Source organism: Vidua chalybeata, chromosome 5 (assembly GCF_026979565.1).
Source record: "Vidua chalybeata isolate OUT-0048 chromosome 5, bVidCha1 merged haplotype, whole genome shotgun sequence".
Taxonomy (NCBI): Eukaryota; Metazoa; Chordata; class Aves; order Passeriformes; family Viduidae; genus Vidua; species Vidua chalybeata.
The window spans coordinates 20,684,841-20,709,005 of record NC_071534.1 but is presented as its reverse complement, the minus strand read 5'-3'; the positions used below and the strand labels follow the sequence as shown (position 1 = coordinate 20,709,005).

The following is a 24,165-nucleotide window of genomic DNA, read 5'->3' as shown; positions in this document are numbered from 1 at the left end:
TGTTGCTCGTTTTCCATCCCTCTGCCTCCCCCTGACCAGTGTTGTGTGGATCCCCGTGTTCTTACTTTCTCTTTGGGGATTTCACTGAAATCCCAATGCCTGCTCCAAGAAGCAGACATTTTGGGAAGATTCTTCATGAGAAAGGACGAATTATGATAATTAGTATCATTTTGTTAAGGAAAGACACCACCAAAATTGAATACCTCCACCCCCTCAACCCTGGGAAAGCAATCCACCTTTCACATCCTCATTTTACACAGAAAGATGCATAAGCTGAATGGATGCAGACTGAAATCTATCACTGCTTAAGTTTTCTGTGTCAGACACAACCCGATAGTACAGGGAACACATACAAAATTGTGCAATACTGACATCTAAGTATGTCATAATCCTCTCTCTTTTCCTCAGCAGTATCATTACACCAGGTTAATTACATTAGTCACCTCCTGGTTCTATACATGTAGCTGCTCATTAATGCAACAATCATGAAGAAAAGAAATAATCTAATTCTTGATGCTACCGATTTTGTTTCTCTCTGATCAGATTCATTGTTCAGTGAAAAATTAGACCAGAAGATCTGCTTTAGGTTCACTGCTGCTCTATGCGGGGGAGCAGTGCTAGGGGAAGGGGGCGCTGGGAAGTTGAACCAGTTGGAGAGCTTCAGCCATGCTGCAATTTCATAACTCCAGTTACCTCTTCTCCCTACTCCCTCTCTGGGTGCAGACTGGGACTGCCCTTCCAGGACAATCTGTCCCAGGACTCATGGACATGAAGGGCTCCATAGCAAGCAGTCAGGGGCCACTGGCTGCCCTACAGACCCTTGATCATTTCCCCAATTTAGAGGGCACAATCCAGGCTGCCCTCACAGCTGAGACTGAGGTAGAGGTGTTTACCAGCAAGCACTCATGGTGTCCAGCATCAGCCATATGCAAATCACCACCAGCAGACGGAAGAGGCCCTAGGGAAGGCAGAAAAAGGGAGAGGTCATAGAAGACAGTGCAGGTTGAGATCACTGAAACATTCCTTGTGGACAAACACAGTACCTAGTTAATCTGGGGAAATCCTAGTCTTGCCCTCTGCCACTGGAGCTGGGGGGGCTCTTTCTGTACCCTGGAGCTGCTGAGCAGCTGGGGATGAACAAGGGGGAAGGTGCATATTGTAGTCTGCATTTTTAGTACTCTGAGTACAACCTGCTGCAAGAATGTGGAGGATGGTAGTTTGTGGACAGGCTCTCTGAACTGTTGTCCTTGGTGCAAAGGAATTTGAGAGGCAGAGGGATGTGGAGAAGACCCCTAAGCTGGTGGGAGATTATGGCTCTACAGGGATGGCCTGTGTTGAGGAGGCTCCATGAGGCTCTTAGCTTGGAAAGCTAGGGAAGGACCTCTCCTCCCCTTATATATCTCCTGAAAGAAGGAAGGGACCTTGAAGAGGAAGGCATAAGGGAAGAATAAATAATTCTTGGGGCACTGAGCATTTTGGTTTTGGTTAGTGGTTGTTCCTTTCCAACCCCACCCCAATATTCAAATCTTCTCATTCTTCAAAGAAAGATAGAAAGTCTGGGCCAGGAGTCTGAAAGATTCTGAAGAAGAAAAATCTTCATTTGGCTATTCTTGCACTTAAATCCATCAGCCACAAACATCTCATGTGTGGACAAGAAAACCACTCGGGAAATCTGGACCTCATACTTCCAAGGAAGGGTGGCTCCTCAGTTACTCTCTATTCTCAAATAGTGTATTACAGCAACAAGAGAAGGGCATGTTCTCCCCAAAGAAATTGCCAGTGTAAGAAGGACACATTTGCAGGATAGCAATTTCTATAATCTCTGGTTAAGAGCAGTCAGACCTATGAGAGCTCAGCGCATCTCAGGATCAGAACTAAACATGGCTTCCTGCTTCACACTTCCCAATTTCCAGAAATAATTCTCTTCCTGCTACCCTACTTATATATACTCTTAGACCATTCACAATAATCCCTCTACAGTTATAAATGCCACAGGAGAAGAATGGAACAAAGGCAATGCAAATGCCAGACTGTCCTGTGTGACTGCTTGTGCTGTGGTTAGATGCTGTGCTGAGATTTCGTCTTTCCTACAATTACAAGAATCATTAAAAATTATAATACAAAACAAGAATACAGAATAAAACCGCTGTGGCCGATTTTTACAACAGTCGCATCTTCTGAATAGTGCAACACAGAATGACATCTATAGAAGAGTAAGGAGAGAAATTAATAGTCTGGAGGAAATAGAGAGATTTTAAATTACATTTTAAATTACTTGAAATGAGAAGCTGATGAGACAGGGAGCCACAGGAAGTCTGCTTCCAATGGCAAACCAAGAGTGCTGCTATTTGTGGAGAGAAGGGGCAGTGCTGTAGGAAAAAAAGGGGCACGAGAAAGATGCAGGAAGCGAGATGAAGGGCACAAAGTCGGAAGCAACTCCATGGGATGGTAATGAGACTGAATAGCGTTTGTGGATTGAGTGCTGCAGTGGAGCTCTTTGGCACATAGGATAAAATCAAACAGCAATAGTGTATAAAAATTGGATCTAGGAATCTTCATCCTGGGAGGCCAGCTGAGAAGGAGCTGTTGTAATGAGCTGTAAAAGAGATAGAGTTGGTGCAGCTGCATTTGCAGGCAGAGCAGAGGTGTTAATAGGGAAATGCACCAGCAGAGGAAATGTTAGGAAAAACAAACTGGGGTTAGGGTGATGATCACAGAACTGGAAGCCAATGGGGCCGAGAAGAGAGAAATGAGATACGGTGTATAACGAGGATTAAAATGTAAGATATTCTATTGGAGAAGAAAAAAAGTCATATATCTGTACTGTTAGAAAAGCAGATGGGGTGATCAGAGCAGTCATCACTGACATCCAAAGCAAAGGGTTCCAAAGCACTTAAGAAATATTATTCGCATCATGTCTGCACGCTGGTGGTTTTCTTAGACCAGTTCAACAAACTAGAAAGCCATGGAAAGAAGATTTGTGGGTTTGCCAGAGAATTGCAGGTGAAGGAGCTAGAGATGGAGATGATAGATACAGGGAGAAAAATGCAGATGGAAAAAGCCTCACTGGGCATCTCTTCTTATCTTCAGGTTCATGTAACTTGAAAATCAACAACACAGTTTAAACATCAGACAATCAATAATACAGCAAAGACATCTCTAGAGCAACCCTTTGACTAGAAATTAAAGAAGAAGGGAGATACAGGATATGGAGGTCTATCAACTAAAATGAGCAGATTTCCATGCAAAATGGGTGTGGGGTTTGCCCTGGAAGTGCCTAAAAAAACTGTTGTGATAGACAGGAGTGGACTCTGGCAGGCACCAAGTATGAGATTCTAATGCTGTCATACAGAAGTCCCTCAGGTTCTCACTTATGTCCTCTTCCAAGCTAAATCTTGTACAAACGGTTCATTTAGCCTTACAACACTCCTATAAAGTAACATGTTCATTAGTTTGCAGAGGCACTGAAAAATCCAGAATGTGTTCATAAAGCACACTAAAGTGAAAGTGTTTGTGCTGGTTTTAGTGGGATCTGGGTGCTGTTATGAATGAACTGGGTACCTATGGGTACCCAAGATAAGTGTTTCAGATAGAGTCTTGAAGCTACAACTCCTGTGTTTTCCATGTGAGACTCCTTTTTCCCTTTTTCTTACACAACTTTTCTTCCATTGAGTGGTATATTTGAAGATGGTTGGGAAACAAAAAGTGTCCTCTCATGAGCCCTGAGGGTTGATTTCTGGAAAAAAAGGAATGCCTTCCTTCTCTACTCAGAAGAGATAGTTGGAGAAGACTGAGATACCCAGGATGAATTTTCCACCATGATGAGTTGCTGCGATGTGAACTGTTTTGCCTCCCTTTCTCTTTTCATGTTATGCTAAGGCTGGTATGACAGCAGCCTCCTAATCAATAGAAATAGAAAAAAAATCAATACCTGCAACCCATTAGCTCTAACAGAGGGCAGGCTGCTAACAATTCATTCTAGCTGGAATTCTAGTATTTGGTAAAGCACTCTCAGTGAGGATATATGCATATGTATATATATATATACACATATATATATATATACACACACACAAACCGAATATGACTAGCAGAGAAAATAAGTTGTGAGAACATTCCCCCTCCCACCAGCCTGTCTATCCCTATGTATTTACATAAGTATGCTAAACTAAAGACACTCTTCCCCACTCAGATGCTGTGCCTCATACTTATCCTCTCCAGAACACACCTTTTTCTACACCTAATCTATAATCTCAGGCTCCCTTCATATTGGACTATCTTGAGTATAAATAAATACATGCCTCTATACTCCCTTACCCTCCATTAACCATATATCATAGAAATCCAGCTTGAGAGTCACATATTCACAAGCACACAGCCATAGTTTCTCCTTTGCTGTATCCCTAGATCCTTCATGGAAATTCTCTTTTTAGTTCACATTCATATCCAAAGCCAGGCACAGACAGTTCCCACTGACATCTATATACATCCAACCCTGAAAGCATATTCCAGGCAACAAAAAGTTGGTGAAGTTTTTGGCACAGGTCTTGTAATCAGAATCTGCTCTAGGGCCTAAGGCACAGGGAAAAGTCTCCAGAATGGATCAGAGAGGAAATGGGTCTCACTGCCCTTTGTGCCTGAAATATGGGCACCAATAACTATGTTGCCCCCACTAAAGCCTTTGTCCATTTATCCACTGACTATAACTCGATTAGACCATCACTCCTGGTTTGTCTCTCCTGGAAGGGGTGGCTTCTTATGGTCAGCTTCAGAAAGTCCAAATTAAAAGCAGTCATCATTTCTTGACAAACAGTTTTATGAAACTCCCCTGAGGAAATGTACATGGACTGTGGTTTGGTTCTTAAAGAAAAAAAAAAAAAAGCCTGTTTCCATGAAAACATAGTAATGAGAGAATTGCAAATAATAAGTCAAAAAAGAGAAAGGCCTTATTTTTTCTAGAGGCTTTCAGAATCCTCTTGGAAACATCAGTGCAATGATAAATGCTGAGGTAAAGGTGAAGCATACAGTGAGGATGGTTTGTGTTGACACTGATCGATATCCTGTGATATCAATCCTCCTTTCAGTGTAAAGGGCACAGATGGGGACAGACAAGAGGATCTTGTGCAGCCGCATCTATTCAGTATCATCATTTAAAGCCACAATCTGGCCGTAATATGAGCTTTTGCCATCTAGACCTCTGCAGCCACAGAGGTATCACTGGGGCTTCCTCCATGGACAGACTTGGTCTTCTAGGTCTGTGGTACTGACACAGACAACACTGCAAGACAGCTATGCCAACTTTCATCTTTAGGATACCCTGAGCTTTACTTCTGTCAGATAGTTTAGGGTATTGGGGCAGGAATATTGGACATTTAACTTCTCTGATGCTCAGTTAGTATATCAGGGTTAAAAGGATTCTTGAAGCAACATCCCAAGAAAAAGAAGAGAAATTATTAGTGTCTAGGATAGACTATTTCATCCCTCTGAATTTTCAGAGGGACAAATCACGAGCAGCACATATCACAGCACCTATTCAGGAGTTCAGTGAATTGGCATTCTGAGAGAATTCAGAATCAGCATATCCCACTGATGCCAGAAACAGGCTAACAATTTTAATGTGAGAAGGATTTACTTCTGTAGTCCCACATAGTCAGGGAGGCATCCCATGAGGTGTAAAAGTACGTAAGACACTGTTTCCGAGCAAGTCAGCTGATATATCGTGACCAAAGAGCTCTTGTATTGTATGAATTCCTAGGATTTGTTTTCACATTACCATTGTAATGGTTTAGGATCCCTCAAGTGAATTCCTATAGAGGAAGTAGGTTAAACACATCAGATTAAGCCAGTCAGACGCTAGACTGGAGCATTATGGTGATGCATAGAAGAGTATTCCATGGATAGAAATTGTCAAGAGGTGGTATTCTCTGCCTTGGGAATAAAGGCCTACTTTAAAAAAGGAAGCAAAACATGTAAGTCTATTTAGGCTTCTAACTCCATGTTTAGACAGTGAGGAACTGTCCTGATTTTCAGCTGTGCTAAGAAGTCAGCATTACACGTTGAATTTAGAGGGGCTCCAAACACCTCTGAAAATCCAGATTTCTGTTTTGATGTTTTAATGTAATTTAACATAGTAGCTTTGATCTCATAAACCAACACATTTCTTAATAGAAATTAAATCAAAAATTCCAAGGCCAAATGGTGGGCTCATCAGTATTTGACACTTTCAGTCATTCACTGCAGCTACTGACCATTTTTTAAAATTTCTGAGAATGATCAGAAAGTAGCATTTATTTATATGGTGGCAAATCATGGGAAGTGAGAAGCCTACTGAAGAGCAAAACAATTCACAGCAGTACACTTGGTTCATACAGCTCCACCAGACCATGCTCAGGGCCTTGATGATGCCTCTCTGCCACTATGTGTGTCTCTTTGGCAGCTGACCTCAGCAGAGGCTGACCAAGCACTCCAGGCCATCCTCCAGGAGTCTGGAATTATGGTTCTCCTTTGTGCTTCTCTAATTTATTTGCTGAGTTGTTATCCTCTTTAACACAGTGAGCTAGTCTGGCAGGGGACACAGGGAAGCATCTCTCAGCCATGCTCTGCAGGCCATAGCAGAGACATGGGAACATACACAGGAGTAGGCAGCTCAGAGCAGGAGAAAGGCTCTGTTTTTACCCTGGGTTACAGGGGCGGCTGGGAGATGAGCAATCCCCTACGCAGAGCTGGTCCTCCTCCCATGCACATCACTACTGCATTCTCTGACAGGACCCTTTTCCTGTGTCTGTTAGATAAAACTATTCATTTGCCATCTTTCCACTAGCCAGTCTGAAATGGCAAAACACTTCTCTATTTCATAGACCATTGGGACTCTTCTCTGCAACTGACCTATATTGGTTATAAGCTTCATTTGTTCTGGCCTTCACTCCTCTCTCTTCTCCCACATGGAGCACATGGACTGCTCCTCCCCCTCAAACAAACACCTTTACACATCCAAGGACATGGTAAAAATAAAATTATCACAACCTGGCCCTCCGGGAACCTCGGTTTTACAGTTTGACCCACTCTGATGCCAACAGAATTCACAACCCAGTTCAAGAGAGACAGTGAGTGAGAGAAAGCAGGCAGACAGGCACAGACAGAAGGAGATGGAGGAATCAGGGAGAAAAGGAGCAGGAGAGAAACAGGGCTCCTAGTCTAGAACACAATGGAGAAAGGGGGATGGAGTTATAGGGACAATAAAAACCTTAAAATTATAGAAAATTGAAGGAAAAGAGAAAGAAGTAGATAGAAAAAAAAAGCAGAGGAAAGTACAGAAGAGAAAAAAATGGTCAAAGGGAAGAGGGGGAGGTCAAGTCAGGCAGCAAAGCAAAATGGTGTCTGTGAAACAAGGCAGAAGAAATAAGAAGGTGCTTATGAATCTGGGCACTACTTTTTCATGTCTCCTTTTCTATTATGAGTACACTGTGAGGAAAAGGGCAAGAGGAAAGGGAAAGGAGGATAAATAAATACCTGAGCTGCCATCTTAAACAGTTTCTAATAGTCAAGCTTGAAATAGGCAGCCCACTCTGGTTGCAAACACTCAGGTACAAATTGCAGTTCAGCAGGTAGGAAACTGTCCGCACTAGCCTAGTAAATGCCTAGTGGCATTTACATTCCTGGGTCCACTGTGTCCCTCTGTGCACTGGCAGCGAGCTCTGAATGCATAAAAATGCTTCTGTTTAGTACTGGGGAATTGTGCTCTGATGGCTGCCCTGTGTCCTCCTTCAGGTTCCAATAAGAAAACCTCAGCCCCAAACATACAAATGCAGTTATCTCCCTTCTTTTCATACAAATCTCTTCCTCCCCACTGCCTGATGCCAGCTCATTTGCACTCCAAAGATTCATCTCTAACTAGCATTGTTCTTTTGTTGCTCTGCTTTCACTCACCTCTTTCCTTATGGCTCCCCTTCCTCACTCCCATTCATTCAGCTCACCCTTACATAGGCCTGTATAAATACACACACACAGAATTTACCTCCATCTCTGTAGTTATGCACTTATCTATGAATGTAGTACCTGGCTGGCACACATCCCTCTCCCACAGACAATCCATTGATTTCCACACCACAACCCTGCCAAATCTGCCAGTCTTTCCTTCCTTCACAGCCTTTCTCTTGCTGCCCCCCAGCCACTCCGTTCCTTTGTTTCTCCCTACACAGTTTTGTATGTTTTTCCCTCTTTTCAATCCATTCTTCCTTCTCCCCAACTCTGCCCATCTGTATGTCTGTCCCCCCTTCCCAGAGTTTTCTCCAGCTGATACACAGGTACCCTAGTGTCTCTCCCTTTCTCCCCCTGCCACATTTCATTTCTTTGTATCTCCTACACACCCAGGCCCACACTTGCTCTCTCCCATACTGAGAGGAGGCAGCAGCAAAGAATTTGCTGCTGACCGCTGCATTGCTAGGAGGCAAACACATGGCTGGCCTTGTGCAGGCCAGTTTCTGCCTGAGTGCCCCAAGTCACATATCCCCAGCATCATCTCCAGCACTGGGAAAACAGATGGTAAAATAAATGAGCACAGGCTGATAAAAGGAGGAAAGGGTGCCTGCCTTGGATGCTCCTCACCCGCACAGAGATACACATCCGATATGGGCACAGCCCTCTCACTCCTATACCAGTCCAGCTTTGTGCCACAACTAGCTAGCTGAACAGGGCACAAGCTCTTCCCTAGCACCAGATGGAGACGGGTAGGAGAGGGTGGTAGTAGATAGAATGACCAGTGGCTGTTTTTCTGACCACAGCTCCTAATCCTGGAAAGCAAAGTACATGGGAGGAAATAAGCAGTCTTAAGGTCACAGGGAGGGCTGGTATCATGGGAGATGTAGCAGAATTGTGGAATCCTCTGATACTATAGAGTTTTTCCCATCTAGGCTGACAGAGAAGGCTCAACCCATGATGTTCTGCAGCACTACTAACAAGCTACATCAGATTGCCTCCCCCACTGGCCAATTGACACTGCCCACCCCAATTATTCATCCCTCATCCCCCCTACAGGTTGCTGCCTTTTGCCCTGCCCTTTGCCCGCCCCTCTGCCCTCAGGTCATTGGTCACTGACTCCACAGTTAAGTCGTGCAGACCACATGGTTTTGTCTTTTGTCTCTGGTCCCTTTGGTGTGGGGGATGCAATAAACCCCTTGCTGGAATGTATCATGCAAAGACCCTTCCTGTCTTTCCTCCGCTGAGCTATCTGTGGTATGTGCGTGTGCATTGACTTGAAATGGCTGTTCTCACGGCCTTACTCTGAGCAGCTTCTGAAGACGACACCTCAAAGAAGACTGCAGCATTTCTACCACCATGCCACAGACATATAAGACCTCCACATGCAGAGACAGGAGGAAAAAGGCTAGTTGCATGGACAGGGAAAGGAATCCACAGCTGTGGACCAAGATGTCATTCAGGGATGACTTTTATCTCAGTGAAGAGGGAAAGCCAGTCTACTGGCAGTCTTAGCTGTGAGGGTCATCAAGAGCAATGACATATTCTGCTGAAAGGAAATAGCTCCATACCTCAAAAGGGACAGAAACCAGAGGGCAGGGTTTGCATTACTCTGCTTTTGCTCATACCAGAACCATCTTCTTGTTCTTATCCAGTTCCACAACATTGTCCAAGAATGCTCCTTTACCTCCTCTACTACCTCCCCAGATACCTCCATCCAGAGACTTGCAGCATCCTTTCCTCTGCATTTACCTGCTAGAAGAAACCCATACTTGTTGCTCTTTCCAAACCCACCAGAATTCCTTCCTCATCTAACATTTTCACATCCATCACAGCCTCCCTTTGCTGACAACAGCACTGAAAAGCATTATCTTAACCCTGCAAGACATCTTTCCTAGATACTCTGTTCTGCTGTGCCTACAAGCTGATTTTATGCTTGATGCTTCAACTGTAATCTGAATCTCAACACTTCCAGTTTTACTGAAAAAACTGGAAGCCACCCAACATCACAGAAATAAAGTCCTAGATATGGCCCACAATGGCCACACGTAAATGTTAGACTAAGAGAGAGCAACGCTTCACAGGAATCAAAATTAATTAGCAAAAGTAGAGAAGGGAAACCAACACAGAAAATATTCCTGCCTGGTCAGATGAAGGTGCAGGTTCTCTTTCCATTTCCTGAATGTATTCATGATGCAGAATCACAATTTGGCATAAATGTTATTGCCTACTCTCCCCCTCCTGCCCCCACCCCCCCTCAAAAAAACAAAACAAAACAAAACAAAACAAAACAACAAAAAAAAACCCAACAAACCAACAGTTTAAGCAGAAAGGTCATTATAATTTTTGGCAAAGGAAAATAGAGATAGCGGATATAGCACTGGAATTAATTTGTGCTTTAAATGTGTTTATGAAGATGTGTGGGTATCAATTACTATAGATATCTATTTCCCTTCACTCAGAAATTCCCTCAGAAAAGCTGTACCCAAAAATGAATTTCCAACATCTCTTCACATTCTTCCACCCTGATAGTCTGACAGTGCCCTCAGCATACCTACTCTATTTTTTCTGGTCTCACCTGGGTATCTGGCTGTCTCCAGCCACTGCTGCTCACAGCAACACGGCTTGCTGTCCTTATCTCCCCACACTATTCCTAGGTTTATCATTCTGGATCCTTGCTACTGCCCTTTCAAATTCCAGTGTCAACCCTGTCACACAGACTTTAACTTCTTCCTGCCTTGTTCTAATGCAGGCCCTACATCTTAAACCTAAATTGATGGCTACCAGTGACCTTCCTCATCATGGCTCTGAATCCCCCTGTCTGCCCTTGGCCCTGCGAGCTTGGCCCTGAAGATCTCCCTTCACTTATTTATTCTTACCACTTGCCCTTCCACCTGCAAGGTCATCCAGTTCTACCCTGTATCCTCATTTTCCCTCAGTGGCTCATGCAAAAATTACTTTTCCTCCCACTTAATTTTCATACAGCATTCTAAAAGACAGGAGAAGCCTCAGGTTCTCCCATCCCTAAATCCCACCCTCACAATCTGCCTCAGCAAATCATTTGGGCTCTTCATGAAGGAATACAGACCTACGTATTTCCTACATATTCTTGTTCCCCTAGTGCTCCTGCATTTTCCCCTCTCTGGGATACAGAAGTCGATCACTTCTGCCTTTTGACCCTTTTCCTCACAGTCCCTAACTTGCAGCTCTCATATTGGCTATTTTTCTAGTACTTGTGCAGAAATATCAAAGGCTCCACATATCTCCAGTTGATGTATATCTGGCTGGAGGGAAACTCATCAAACTGACCCCATCCCTGACCCCAGCTTGACATGTAGGGTCTGTCACATTTCCCTTTTAAACATTCCCAGATTAAATCTCAGAGACGAGGAAAGGGAGCAATTCTAAGCTTCTCCTGACAAACAACTCTAGGGGAGGAAATATGTGAAGCCATGACAGAAAAACAAAAGACCTCCAAGGCGTAAAAAAACTCTATCAAAAATTTCCACCAAAACCCCAGGTTAGAAGAACAGCCAGTGTCTGTAACAAAGTTACACTGCAGCAAGCTCTGAAGAGCCCAGATGAAGCTGCCAGGACTCAGTTGGTGGTCTCCTGCCAGGAAATTACACCCCAGGCTGAGCAACATCCCCATCTCTCAGGTGACTTTGACAGGGAGTCACAACAGCTAAAAAGCCCTGGAAAGACTCAAGACTGAGTAGCTCTCTTCTTCCTCCCTCCCCCAAGCATTGCTGTTCCGGGTCAACAGAGCCAAGGGCAAATGGCACAGAAGACATTGTTCTCCAGGCAAAATGACAGCAGAAGGAGGAAATAGGACACGAGATGATGTGCCCCTAGGCCAAAAGAGATGTTGTGAGGCTGACATGGCCCTTGAAGTGCTCCTGCTCTGATTCCACCTTTGCTGCAGAAGGTCCGAGAAATCCCTCAGCCCCAGGTTCCACAGAGTACCATCTGCAAGATGGAAAAATTACTTGTTAAGAGCAAGCAAAGGTGGATATTGTCCACCAAGGAGCAGATATGAGGTAGGAGAATGCATGGGGAGACAGGGATCCCATCATGCAGGTGTCAATAATAGGGATGTCTTCCTGCCACTAGTAAATAATCTGACATCACGCTGCTGACTTTGTGCAGGTAGATGAGACCAGAACTGCAAGCAACGGCCACCTGAACATCAGAAATACAGAAATTATTAAAAACAGAGCACAACCCTGAGTTGCATAAGGACCCCCACAGAGCTGCATAAGCACCAGCAAAAAGCAGTTGCTGCCTCAGAACAGAAATGCAGTGTTTTCCCTGCTGTCAGCACCTGCGTCAGGCTCCCAGTTTCTCTTGAGATACAGCTCTTAATTGGGATAGATTGTACATTTTCTGCCCAGCTCCCAGTTTAATTGCTAGTTTATGACTTAGCCTGTTTTGTGCTTTCCATGCTACTTCTTTCCTCACTTAATCTAATAGAATTATAGAAAGTATTGCTGGGAGGACCTCAGGAGGCCACACAGTTTATCCTTCTGCCCCAAGGCAGTATTTCATTTTCAACAACATCATGTGTCTTTTGCTATCAGGTCAGATCGGTCCAAGATGTATAGTGGGTAAAGAAATGAAGCTTACCCAGGGGAGTCAATTGGCATAAAAGACTAAATCCAGCTCCTCAAGTCACTGAAGTTATATCAGAAATAACCCTGGTCCAAATGGTGTAATTTATCAGATCAGTCTTTTAAAATATGTCCTTTCTTAAGTTTAAAGTCTTTAAAATGAACAAATCTCTAGAAGAAACTGTTTTGACAGCCCCATTTCAGTACATTTAATGCTTCGTTATGAACAGCAGTGACCACTCCATTGTTAAGTCTTAACAAATCTTATCACAGTGTGATCACCTTTGAAACTCCTATTAATTCCCACAATAAAACCTGATCTTTCTGGAATTTTACATCCTGAATTTCACTCCATAGTAGACTATGTCTGGCAAGACAAAACAAAACCATTAAAGCATCTTTAATATGACAACTTTACACAAATGAATTTCCAGTAAAATTTCAGAATGTCAGACAGCTTCTTAAAGCTTTTTCTTCCAAGACAATTTGACTAAAAATTCCATTTTTGTTTCCTTTTGTCTATTAATCTAAGATGAAATGTCTTGCAGCCTTGGGAATAGATAATGCAGAAATTAGAAGGATAAAAAAAAAATCAGCTGGTGATGTATCAAGCTAAGTAAAGCAGGGCACAAGTATAACAGAGATTCTGTGCAGACCCATGAGGACCAAAGAAAAGGTAAGAAGGAGGGACTCCAGGGAGGAAAGAAATGGTTTTGTCTAATCAAACAAGCAAGCAGGAAAAAGGACTACATATCTATGAAAACTAGTTAAAGGCCTGTTTGTTTCCTTCCCCTTCTTTTGAAATTCCAGTTCTTGTTGAGCTGGGTATTTCTGTGTTGTAACACTCATGCTGAGCACCTGCAGCACTGCACAGCTGGACAAAGCAGGGGAGCTGTAAGAAGACAACAAGCTTCCTGGTCAGCAGACAGGCTTTCTGTCTTCCTCCCACTGTTCTCCACAGCATCTGTAATTCAGACTGATGCTAAGCCTATAAGCAGCAAACACACATCTTCACTCTACAGATGTGACTGCCACAGTTAGTAAACAGGTAGGAGAAACTTAATAATGGCTCCAGACTCTTACTCATCCTGCCGGTCCAGCTCACTTACTCACCACCCTGAACTCCTTCACACAGAGACAAAACTATTTCCCACAATCTTCCTATGTTTGGCTCCCATGTTTTCTACCCCCTCTTTACTCCTAGCCTCTACAACCAAGGTCACAATTAAGCCAGGAAAATAGCAACAACCACCACTTGCATCAGGCTGGTATTATACAGCACATTAGCCAGGAAGGACAATATATTACACTATTAAAACAGATTTGAAAGGGTTGAGATTGTTATTGTCAAGCACACTATTTTGAAGGACATTAAACTGTGTCCACACTAGTGTTTGAAAGAGTCCTGTAAAAAGCAAGTTGGACAACATGCTTTAGACACGACTTCTTTTCTAATTGTGGTTGTGGCCTGTGGAAGAGGGAAAGGGGCAGTGAGTGAATCCCTACTGTTAGCTAATTAGATAATACATTTCCTCTCTCAGGCAATACATCTTTCCCTGCATGGGCTGCCTTTTTCTTCACTAACTTCTCAAAAGCAGCTTCCCTATAAATCACAAATCACCACTGCAAGCATTCCCTTAATGAGCTCCTCCAGCTTTTTCATTTCTTTTATAAAGCAGCATTCACCAATGTTCATCTTACTGATGCATTTAGAGTGTTTATTTGAAGTTATGGGAAGTCCTTCAGGTGCAGAGAGATAGACTCCCTGGTTAAAGATTGCACAGAATTCATTTTATTACCTATTCCTAAGGCATTCTTCCCCCTAGATACACCATGTCACAGGTGACATACACATCGGGTATGTTATTTTCATGTGAAAAAATATGTGTCTTGTTTTGTGATCACATCGTCAATAGAACTAGAGGGAAACGAGATACCAAATAAAAACAAACCTTCTTTAGTTTTTTAACTGGATCAGCGCAGCACCCAAAATATCTTTTATTCTTACTAGTCAGAGTAAGAATAAAAGGTGCAGATACCAGGACCTGCAAGGAAGAGTCTATACACCCTATGTAAATCAACATAAAACACCCGGGATTAACAAGACAACCCATGAAACATACAAATGCCAGTAATGCTAATCCAATGCAAAAAGAGTGAGTCTTCTAGTTACCCTAAGTTCATGGAAGAGTCCTTTCTTCTTTGGAGAAAGGAGAAGCTTTCCCAGCTTGTTCTGCCATTTTTGAGTTGGCTTTTAGCAAAAGAATCTCTTGTTTTCACTTCTTGTAGATTGAGCTCCTACTCATCCTCTTTAACCGGTATTCATGCTCCCTAGCGAGTTCTCAGCATCAACACACTGTTGCCAGTGAAATGAGGCCAGTGCTTCTCCAGATCCTTGAAGTGCTTCATAAAGTCTGCTACAACATCTGCAGCCATATTTCTTACATTCAATTTAATGTACTTTTCCTAGCACTGGGCATAAAAGTTATTATAAACCATACGTATAAAAGTCTTGAAACACAGATTCCTGAAAAGACTGCCTGAAAAATCACTCAGTGCTTACTCTCTACAAAACTCAGCTTCCCTAGGCCAAGAGAGTTTACCATAATCAGGAAGATAATGGTTAAATTTTTGAAACTCTTGGTGTTAAGCTCAGTTACAAGGCAGTACCTTACCACAGATGCTTTTGTATACTGCATTAGCAAAGACTCTTACACATGTAACATCAGTACTCCACACAATAGAGCAATTCTCTCTAGGCTTTTACCCTTTCTAATATGAAACTTCTAGCCAGACACAGCTGAGTCAGAGTAACTTAGCCAGGCTGTCTTTCATTTCCTTAGTGCTGTTTCCACTAGCAACATCAGAACCGTGGTCTTTTATCTGAAATTCAATGACAAGCAGAGAGACTTTAATAAGAGGACTCTGATTTTGAGATTGAAAACTGAACCTTAATCAGAACAGTATTACCAAATTCAGCTGACAAAAATGACACAACAATACCTAAGATGATAAAGACATGAAGAAGAAAAGGTAATTTTTTGTAAGTTTTAGATTCATCTTTAGAACAGAGAAGGTATTCTTGCAATTTGACTTCATTTTGCAGCTAAGCCTATTTGGATGTGCCTGCAGGAAGCCCTTCCTGCTCACTTCAAGGGAGGTGGCAGCCTCTGAAGAACTCCTGTGACCTGGGACCAGCAGAGGGCACTGCCTCATCAAGTGACAGCGGTTGGACGCGACACAGCTCCCACCAGGCAGGGACAGTGAGCCACGCCGAAGGAAAAAAAACAGATTCTGGAATTAGAAACATGCATTAGTCACCAGCATATCAGTCCTACAACTGATAAAGGCAACACTGTTAAAACTGGCCTCCAACTCTGGCACTCCTGGAAACACACCTAAATCCATCTCTGCCTCCACACATCTCAGTCTCCAGATGTTGATTTTAAGGCAACAAGCCTCCTCCTCAAAATGCTTTTCAAGGGGTAGGGCCAAATCGGTCCTGCCCTGCAGTGTATGTATCAAGGCTGGCTTAAGTCAAAAAACATCCTGTCAGCTTCCTCTCTCCTTTTCCAAACCTCTACATCCCTGCTTGTAGCAGCAGGAAGTCTGTTCAGACAAAAAGATATTAAAGCAAAGAGCTGGCAATTTCCATTCTATCCTCCCCTTTTACTCTCCGCCTCCTCCAACCTAGCAGACTTTCAATGAGCAGAGAACCAAGTTAGAGGACATGAAAGGAATGCTGAGGTAGCAGCTTCAGAAGAGTGTCTTTCTACTTGCCTATTTCTAGTTTATTTTGAATTACCAGAGGATGACCATGAAGTAGCAAATAGCTCATATTTTTTCTTCTCTCTGTATTCAGTCCAGCAGGATTCTCAGTACTAGAAGAAGCTTAGAGGATAAATAAATCATACCAATCAGGCTAGTGAGTGAAAACTTTCCACTTTCTCTTTGTACAGTTGGTGGAATAACTTTGCCAGGATGTGGAAAGGGGCCTCAAAATTTTTCATTTCCTTCTGTAAAGAAATAAGAAAGTTGTCAATTGCAGATGGAATAAGTATTTGACTATTTCTGCTCTGTTTCACCAAAGAAGGATTAAAACTGAGTTAGATGACAAACAAGGTGAAAAGAGTACCCAGTTATCTTTCTCTGCCTGAAAGAGAAGATAACTTTACAAACACCCCCTTGCACAGATGGTGAAAGGAGCAGATACTCACCACTGACATCTCACAGTATTCCAGGCCATGTTTCTCAGCCCACTCCTGTGCTTGTTCCTGCTCCACAACTCGACGATCAGCTAGGTCTGTTTTATTCCCCACTAAGACACCTACAGAAAAAAAGTCATGAAAGGAAAGAAAAAACCCAGCTCATCAATGCTGACTTGTAAGCCATAAATACTGGAACGTTTGTAGAAGTAACTGAAGAAGTTGTAGGTGTGGCGAATAGTCTATAACTACCTAAAAAATATTCCAAAAGGAAACATATTCAAGCCTTATCTGCTTTTTGATAAAAGCAAAGGAGTTGGAGGAAGCCATGTCTGTCCTTGACTTAAAATAAATGCTCTATTCCACAGCTCACCAGAAACAACAAGAGGGGAGTAGATAACAAGAATCACACCCATTCTTACCTGGGATGTGCATCCCAACTGCTTGAGCCCTCAGCTTCTCCAACCATTTGTTACAGTTGTCGAAGGATTGCTCATTAGTGACATCATACACAAGGCACAGGACGTTGGGTTGCTCCCACTGCACAGCAAGAAAGGAACACTGTCAGCTCTAATGAAACCAATGTGGTCAAAAGCCAGGCTGTAAACGTGGCAAACACAGCTGCTAAGATGAAAATAAAAAGCCTAACACCCAGGAATCTTATGCCCTGGCTGAGGTTTCACATTTCAATTGACCCAGCTAAATCACTGACATTGGGAGAGGTGGCCTTGCTTTCCTTGCTAGTCCTGTCTGTGCAGCCCTGCCCCTTTACTTGTATCAGCTCTGGAACTCTTCTGATCCCCGGGGAAGCTGATTTTTCATGCTGAATCAGCCCAAAATTAATCCTAGGAAAAAAGTAGAAAGGTTTTCTTCTTTCTTTCTCAGTTCAAGAAGCTGAGCCAGCTTCTAGGGAAGACCCTTGCAAACCAGATCTAGTGCAAGTGTAAAAGTGGAATCGCTTTTGTAGACAATGATCCATTAGGTTGACTTAGCCATCTTATGAAAGCTTACATCAAATAACTGATTCTGCTTCTCAAAATGAGGTAACACAGTAGAGAACTGTGCAGGGAAAGTCACAAATATGTGAAGGAAAAGATCCAAGGGCAGGATTATGCTCAAGGACGAGAATGATTCCTGTTGGATCAAACACATCGCTGTAGCACAAAAAAAAAAACCCTCCGACTGTTGAAGTTGCAGCAAAACAGATGTTTTTCTAAGAAATAAAAACAACTTTAAACAACAGTACACAGACATTCTCAGTTAAAGTTTCCTATTTCTTTTGTAAGAAAACTGCCTATCTGCTTTCCTTTCTCTGGAAAGTATTTCTTCTAGTACTTACACAAGTTTTAGTGAGGTAGAACAGGATGCGCTGGCAACTGAGGTAATTGCTCCCATTTACACTAAAGACAAAGTTTGCTACATCTGCCAGACTGGGGAGCTCAGATCTTCAAAGCAAAAGCACTTCTTTGGAAGAAGAGGACTGTTACATAAGACTTACCAGTTTCTCCAGCATTTCAGAAAATAGATCTTTTCCTGCAGAGTCAAAAATGAAGAATTCCTGAAAGCGGAAACAGAAAGAAGGCTCTTGCCAAGAAAAAATGCTGTGTAGGGAAAGGTTTTGGAAGTAAATACTGCAACTTGTAACTCCAACATTTTATTCAGTACAGTAGTGTCATGTCCCTAAGGGACAAATTCCCTGCACTGAGAAAACTCCAGATAGTATGAGAAAATAAATAGTCATTTTTCAAGTATAAGCTGTAAAAGAGTTACTTCCAAGGTCCCAAGTCTAGTTTCCATCCCTACTGGAAATAGAATATGTGGAGTGGGACAGTAACCTCTACTATCTATACAAAATTATATACATTCCATTAATGGGAGTATAGGGCATTAATGAGAAATAACAGATAAGCTTTGGCTTCTGTAGTTCCAAGAATCATGAACTAAACCTGAGTACCCTAAAGGACAGAACAGATTCTCAACAAATAACTTTGGTTTAAAACATTGTGTTGGATTCAAGTATATGAAAATTATATTTTTAAGACTAAACTAACCCTGGAGTATCAATAATTATACATGATCAGCCTCATTTCCTTAATGCAACTTAACTGCCCCATGAACATGCATAGTGATCTTTGACCAGAATGAGACTCATGTGGGGCTTGAGCTCTGGATGTCTCTTTCTGACCCAATTTATGTCACAGAAAAACTCACCACACTATCACTTGTCTCTGGAACTGATACAGCCTTCACCAACAGTTCTATGCCCGCTGTCTGTCAAGAAGAATCAGGAAAATGAGGATCAGGAGAGTTTTTAAGAGCCTGTCTAACTGCATACCAACTGTGCATTGGATTGAGGCAATTCTTGTGAATCATTACAATTTCATCAAACACAGATCACTGGAAACTCACCAATACTCCTCCTAGCTCTGGTAACCTAATCTCACCAATATGTCAAAGACTCGTAGATTTGCTCAGCTGGGGGAAAAAGGAGGAGAACCAAAGAGATTTGCTTATGTACAGAGTATTAGCTGAAGTCTGCAGGTCCACACTCACTCTCGCACTGCTGCTCTAACGCACGCCTTAGAACGTTTTGCACTAACCATGTGATGAGCTAACATATGGGACTGAGATTATTTGTGATTTTTCCACCTTTTATCTCATTCTGCTTTGTAGCTCATTTGTTTGTTCTATTTCTATCCTCAAATTTTGGTTACCATCTTTATTTCAATGAATAAACATATTTTAGGGTTTTTTTTTTCTCCACACTCATATTTTCCTTTTTTTACTTTACTTATATTTACTTTTATTTTTATCCTGCTTCTGATTAGTCATCACCATTGATTCTTACACTGAAAGACTGCAAACTGTATCCTCTTCATCTGGGAACAGTTTCTGTAGATTATAATTATCTTGGGGCTATGCAGCACATCTTGGTGTTTGCACAGTGATAAGCACACTGTCCACATCCACATTTAATAGTTGGAATTAAAAGCTTTCTCCTTCAGCAGTGCTTTTTCATAGAGTAGTCCCTAAAGGGGGGAAGCTCTCTAACACCACAAAACCTTGTGAAAACATTGGTTCAGCAGGAAAATCACAAGATTAACTAAATTATTCTGCCTAAGTTTCAAAACCAGCACCTACATAATACAGACTTAGAGAATGCTAAATGTTTTCTCTTCAGAATCTAGGGTGTAAGAAAGAAAACCATCTAAGATCCCACCTCGAATGCCTCAACTTAAAATCATATTTATTTTGTTCTAGGCCTCTCAGTTTTCCCACTCATCTTAGAAAAAATTTAGACAGCAGTCTGAGCCTGTTGTATGCTTACCAGTGTGTAGTTCTTCTGAAAATGAGCTCCATCACTGCGAAACATCTGGGCTAAAGCACTCTTACCCACAGCTGGATCTCCTGCAAAACCAAAAACATAAAATATTTTTGTTTCACACTAGAGAATCTTATTTTTCCTCAGTTCTGATACTATCACATGTTGTAAGAGCCCAGATGCTCTAACTCTGAATACAGGCAATTTAACTGTCACATGAAGCACAAAACCATCTAAAAGGTAATACCCACACAAGGAAATGAATATTGCCATTATGCATACTGGTGGCTGACATTTGATTTCTGACCTATGCACAACAGCAAAGGACTGCCAGATCAGGGTGGAACTGCTGTTCATTGTAAAATTCATGCTGACTCCACAGCCCTTACCTAGGAATTAAAATTTCCCAGATATGTTACCATGTAGAGAAAATTGCAATGTGGAAAGGGACTGGGCTTCCTAGGAGGCTATTTTCTCTCCTTAAGTTATCCATCTCCCCAGACTCAAATCCTTGTTATATACTGAGACAAAGATGCTTAAGCTGGTAACACTTCTCAATGAACTCTTCTTGCTGACCCTGCTAAGAGAGCAACTCTTGCTGACTCAATGCTGCTGGTGGCTCATTAGTTGCATCCTGGGCATAACAGAAGCAAACGTCAGAGAGAAAGCACATGGCTGAAGAGAAGAGCCTGCTGATTCATCCTTGAATGGAAGGAAAAGCAAGGGGCTTTGGTTTTTGCTCTTCTAGAGCCAAGGCTTTCTGATATGGCTTGCACAACACTTCAGGCAAACCTGACAGCTGCCTACTTTGGCCTGCTCTTACAAAACTCTGTGAGATCCAAAGCAATCACAGGATCGCAGAACAGAATATGCCGAGTTGGAAAGGACCCACAAGGATCACTGGGTTCAACTCCTGGCCCTGCACAGGACCATTCTCAAGAGTCACATCATGTGCCCAAGAATATTGCCCAAATGCTTCTTGAACTCTTTCAGGCTTGGTACTATGACCACTTCCCTGGGGAGCTGTTACAGAGCCCAACCACCCTCTGGGTGAAGAATCTTTTTCTAACATCCATCCTAAACCTCCTCTGACACAACTTCAGGCCATTTCCTCAGGCTCTGCAGAAATCACATATGCCCATATTACTACATGAAAAAGATCATAAATCATAACCCTTTCTAAACAAAGACTTAATGCTTCCAAAGAGCTTATAATTTCTCCACATAATGTCTCACTAGCCTGGATAGTTAAAAGGACAGGAGCCAATACTTAAATACCTCAGTGGTTCAAGCTTTACCCTCAAAGGCACACTCATAACAGCCAAGCCTGGAATACAAGTCTTTCACACGATGTTGTTAATAAATAAAGCCAGAAAGGAAATATTTTACATTAAGTTCTTAATGAATAAACCAAGAAAGGGGTATATTTTTTACTCCATTGCAGCTTCCTAATGGTGTTTTGAAGGAAATTGGTAAAGCTCTCTGCTCACATACTATTACAAAGGAGGAAGGGTGTTTTGGATAGTGACAATTACCCCTAGATGCATTAACCAAATGTAGTTGTTGTTTAAACATTTTTAGCATGCTTGCTTTCTTTGAGCTGAGTTGGGCTCATAATATTTAGACAGGAAAATCTGGTAAGTCAGCTTGCTTGTTCTCTGATCAGTTCAAGCCTGTGCGGAAGACAACACTCTGTTCTGAGTGGAAGCTATTCTGTATTTCAATAGACAATTAGATCTGTCTTTGTAAAATGAGATAGAGAGGCACACATTGCTCCAAACTGTGCAGGCATCAGCCAGCACAAATTCTTAACTAATGCATTGCCTTTCTTTCACTTGACAGCCCCAGGTGTTCTTTCCCTCTTTTTATTCTTTGCCATCCTCTTTAGCCCATCACACCAGTACACTTCCTCAAAGTAAGTTTCCTTGCCCTTTTCAGTTTAGTCTTGTGTGCCAGTAGTGCATCTCACAGTATATATTCTATCCATATTTCTGTTATTCTGCCAGAATCTCTAGAGTCTTTCAAAAATGCCTGCTACTGCCAGCTGTCTCTCTACAATGAAAACCTTTGTGTAGTGTCTCCATAGTAAGCTCAGACAACAGATTTTTTTATTTTATGCCTGTAAATGACCCTTGAGATAACACAGGAATTATCTTCTATTGTCAATTCAATAGTCTCAATAATAAGAGCCCTTTTCCCCTGTTCTTTTTGACCTTGGTGTATCTCCCAATTCGGTGTCACTGGCTCTTCATAACCATTTCCTTAGGTCCACAAGAGCTCCCAGTTCCATTTCTGATAGGTTTGCTCCTCTCTATGTAATTGCATTTTCTTGTTTCCTTTAGGTTGTTGTGTTTACTCATATCTTAGGTCCTTTTCACTATAGTGTTTTTTTCTGCAACAGAGAATCTATTTTTCCAGGTCTGCTTCACTAATTTATTATTTTTAATAATACATGGATATTATTGTAGCACATAGAAGAATGACATATGGGATAGGACATTCCTGTTCTTTGTGCTGTGAACAGAATTGAAAAGGTTGCTCCAGACCCAGTAAGGATTAAGGACATAAACAGGTCATCCAAAGAAAACTTATGTGATTTTAAAATGGTCATGGAATTGGCCTTTGGTAACACTAAACAGCAACACTGGACAGACTTCAGCAAAGCCAGTATATTGGGAGCAGGAAACTTCCAAATTGGAAATGATGCCTATGTTTCAAGCATAGAAGATGGGCAAGATATTCATGCTGTTCACAGCAGTAGAACCACAAGGGAGATCAATTCTCTTGCCTTTGCCAAAGACCACATCTGGCTTTGTGTGAGTTGATGGCCAGCTGCTTCTGAGGTTAAAAAAGGCAAACATTTTATTCTGGATGAAATAATTTGGAATGAAGAGTTAAACCTGGGAGTTGACTGCACACAAAGGTTTTATGGATTTGTGCTTTTGGCTGAGGCTGCACAGAGCTTCAATGTAGAGGGAGGGGAAAAAATAAAAAGCTCTCTCATAAAGTGTTAACAGCCAGCTGTACTCATTTTCAACACCTCCATAACCCATCCTGACTAAATAAAGTGGTGTCTTCACCTCATTTTTCTTCTCAGGTTAGCCTCTAAATTATTTGAGGAAAAAGATGCCACTGTGAAGTGCTCATCCTTCTACTCTTTGTTTAGGCTTTACCTTTCTATCATACTCTCAGAATCATCCTAATTTCTGACATGAAGTTCTCACGTCAGCCCAAAGCAAGACTCACAAATGAGGCAGGACTCAGCTGCCTACCCTTGCTCCCTTCACGCTTTCTCCAACCTCTGCACCCACCTTTCCACCCTGCAGAAATACTCTTTTTGGTTTGTATTTGGGTTTTTCCCCCCTCTTTTTCAGATCCTGTCCTTGGATTTCAGCCGATCCAACTACACCTCACACCCTCCCTGGGCACTGCTCGACTCCACGTGGTAGGCGGGGGCGGGTACCGAATGGTAACAACACACACGACTTCACTGCTCCCGTCCCCAGGCAGCCGAGGTCTTCCCTTCTCTCCCATGGCCTCTTTCCCCACCTCTTCTCTGGCGAGGCGGCCCCTCGACGAAGGGCTGCGGGAAGCCGGACCGCCTCCGCTGCCCGCCTCGCCCGACCCCACGGCGCCCGCTCTAGTCCCGTGTGGGCAGCGGGGCGGATGGGAGCGGGCGGGCCAGACTCACCTGCCAGCAGGCACTTGGCAGCGAGCTTCACCATCGCGCCGGCCCGGGGCAGGTGGCGGCGGCGGGCCCGGACAGCGGCAGCGGGCCCGGACGGCGGCGGCGGGGGCCGCCACAGCGCTGAGCCGAGGCCTTGGCAACCGCGTGGCCCTGGCAACCTAGCGACTACACGCCCATACCCATTGGCTGCGGGCCCTGCTCATCAAGGCCACCAACAGTTATTATTGCTTCTCTTGTTTCTCCACGCCCACTAGCCGTGCTGTCAATCAAAGTAGACGCACCGCCCCTCCCGGTGGCACCGCGGCGGTACGGAAGACGCGAGGGGGAATTCTGCCTGGCAACTAAGGATGTCATCGAGAGCCGACT

General features: G+C 42.9%; 2 protein-coding genes across 5 annotated transcripts in view; both read right to left on the bottom strand.

Moving 5' to 3' along the window:
- The window catches only part of CACNG2 (calcium voltage-gated channel auxiliary subunit gamma 2), a 53,624-nt gene extending 52,713 nt beyond the window's left edge, over window positions 1–911 (bottom strand). Inside the window, exon 1 of the mRNA XM_053942720.1 lies at window positions 894–911. Within this exon, the coding sequence (XP_053798695.1) occupies window positions 894–907 (14 nt within the window). The 5' untranslated portion in view covers window positions 908–911. The remainder of the gene's footprint in view (window positions 1–893) is intronic.
- IFT27 (intraflagellar transport 27) lies at window positions 239–23,951 on the bottom strand. Of its 4 annotated transcripts, none has more exons than XM_053942724.1 (8): window positions 23,803–23,949; window positions 20,118–20,197; window positions 19,001–19,060; window positions 18,288–18,347; window positions 17,212–17,329; window positions 16,802–16,911; window positions 16,499–16,600; window positions 239–958 (listed from the first exon to the last, which is right to left on the bottom strand). In XM_053942724.1, exons 1-7 carry the CDS (start codon window positions 23,834–23,836, stop codon window positions 16,502–16,504), a joined length of 561 nt encoding a protein of 186 aa, XP_053798699.1. In that variant the 5' UTR covers window positions 23,837–23,949; the 3' UTR covers window positions 239–958; window positions 16,499–16,501. The 4 variants fall into 4 exon arrangements, with proteins under 4 accessions (XP_053798699.1, XP_053798698.1, XP_053798697.1 ...); XM_053942723.1 differs by lacking the exon at window positions 239–958 and adding an exon at window positions 15,619–15,878; XM_053942722.1 differs by lacking the exon at window positions 239–958 and having other exon boundaries at window positions 16,350–16,600.
- Window positions 23,952–24,165: the final 214 nt, after the last annotated feature.

Bases quoted from the DNA above. Each gene is read 5' to 3' on its own strand.
- IFT27 (XM_053942724.1), bottom strand. From the start codon at position 23,836: ATGGTGAAGCTCGCTGCCAAGTGCCTGCTGGCAG. The intron at 18,348-19,000 runs GTGAGTTTTTCT...TTCCGCTTTCAG, and splicing joins CAGAGACAAGTGATAGTGTG to GAATTCTTCATTTTTGACTC. The intron at 17,330-18,287 runs GTAAGTCTTATG...CTTGCTGTGCAG, and splicing joins CTGAAATGCTGGAGAAACTG to TGGGAGCAACCCAACGTCCT.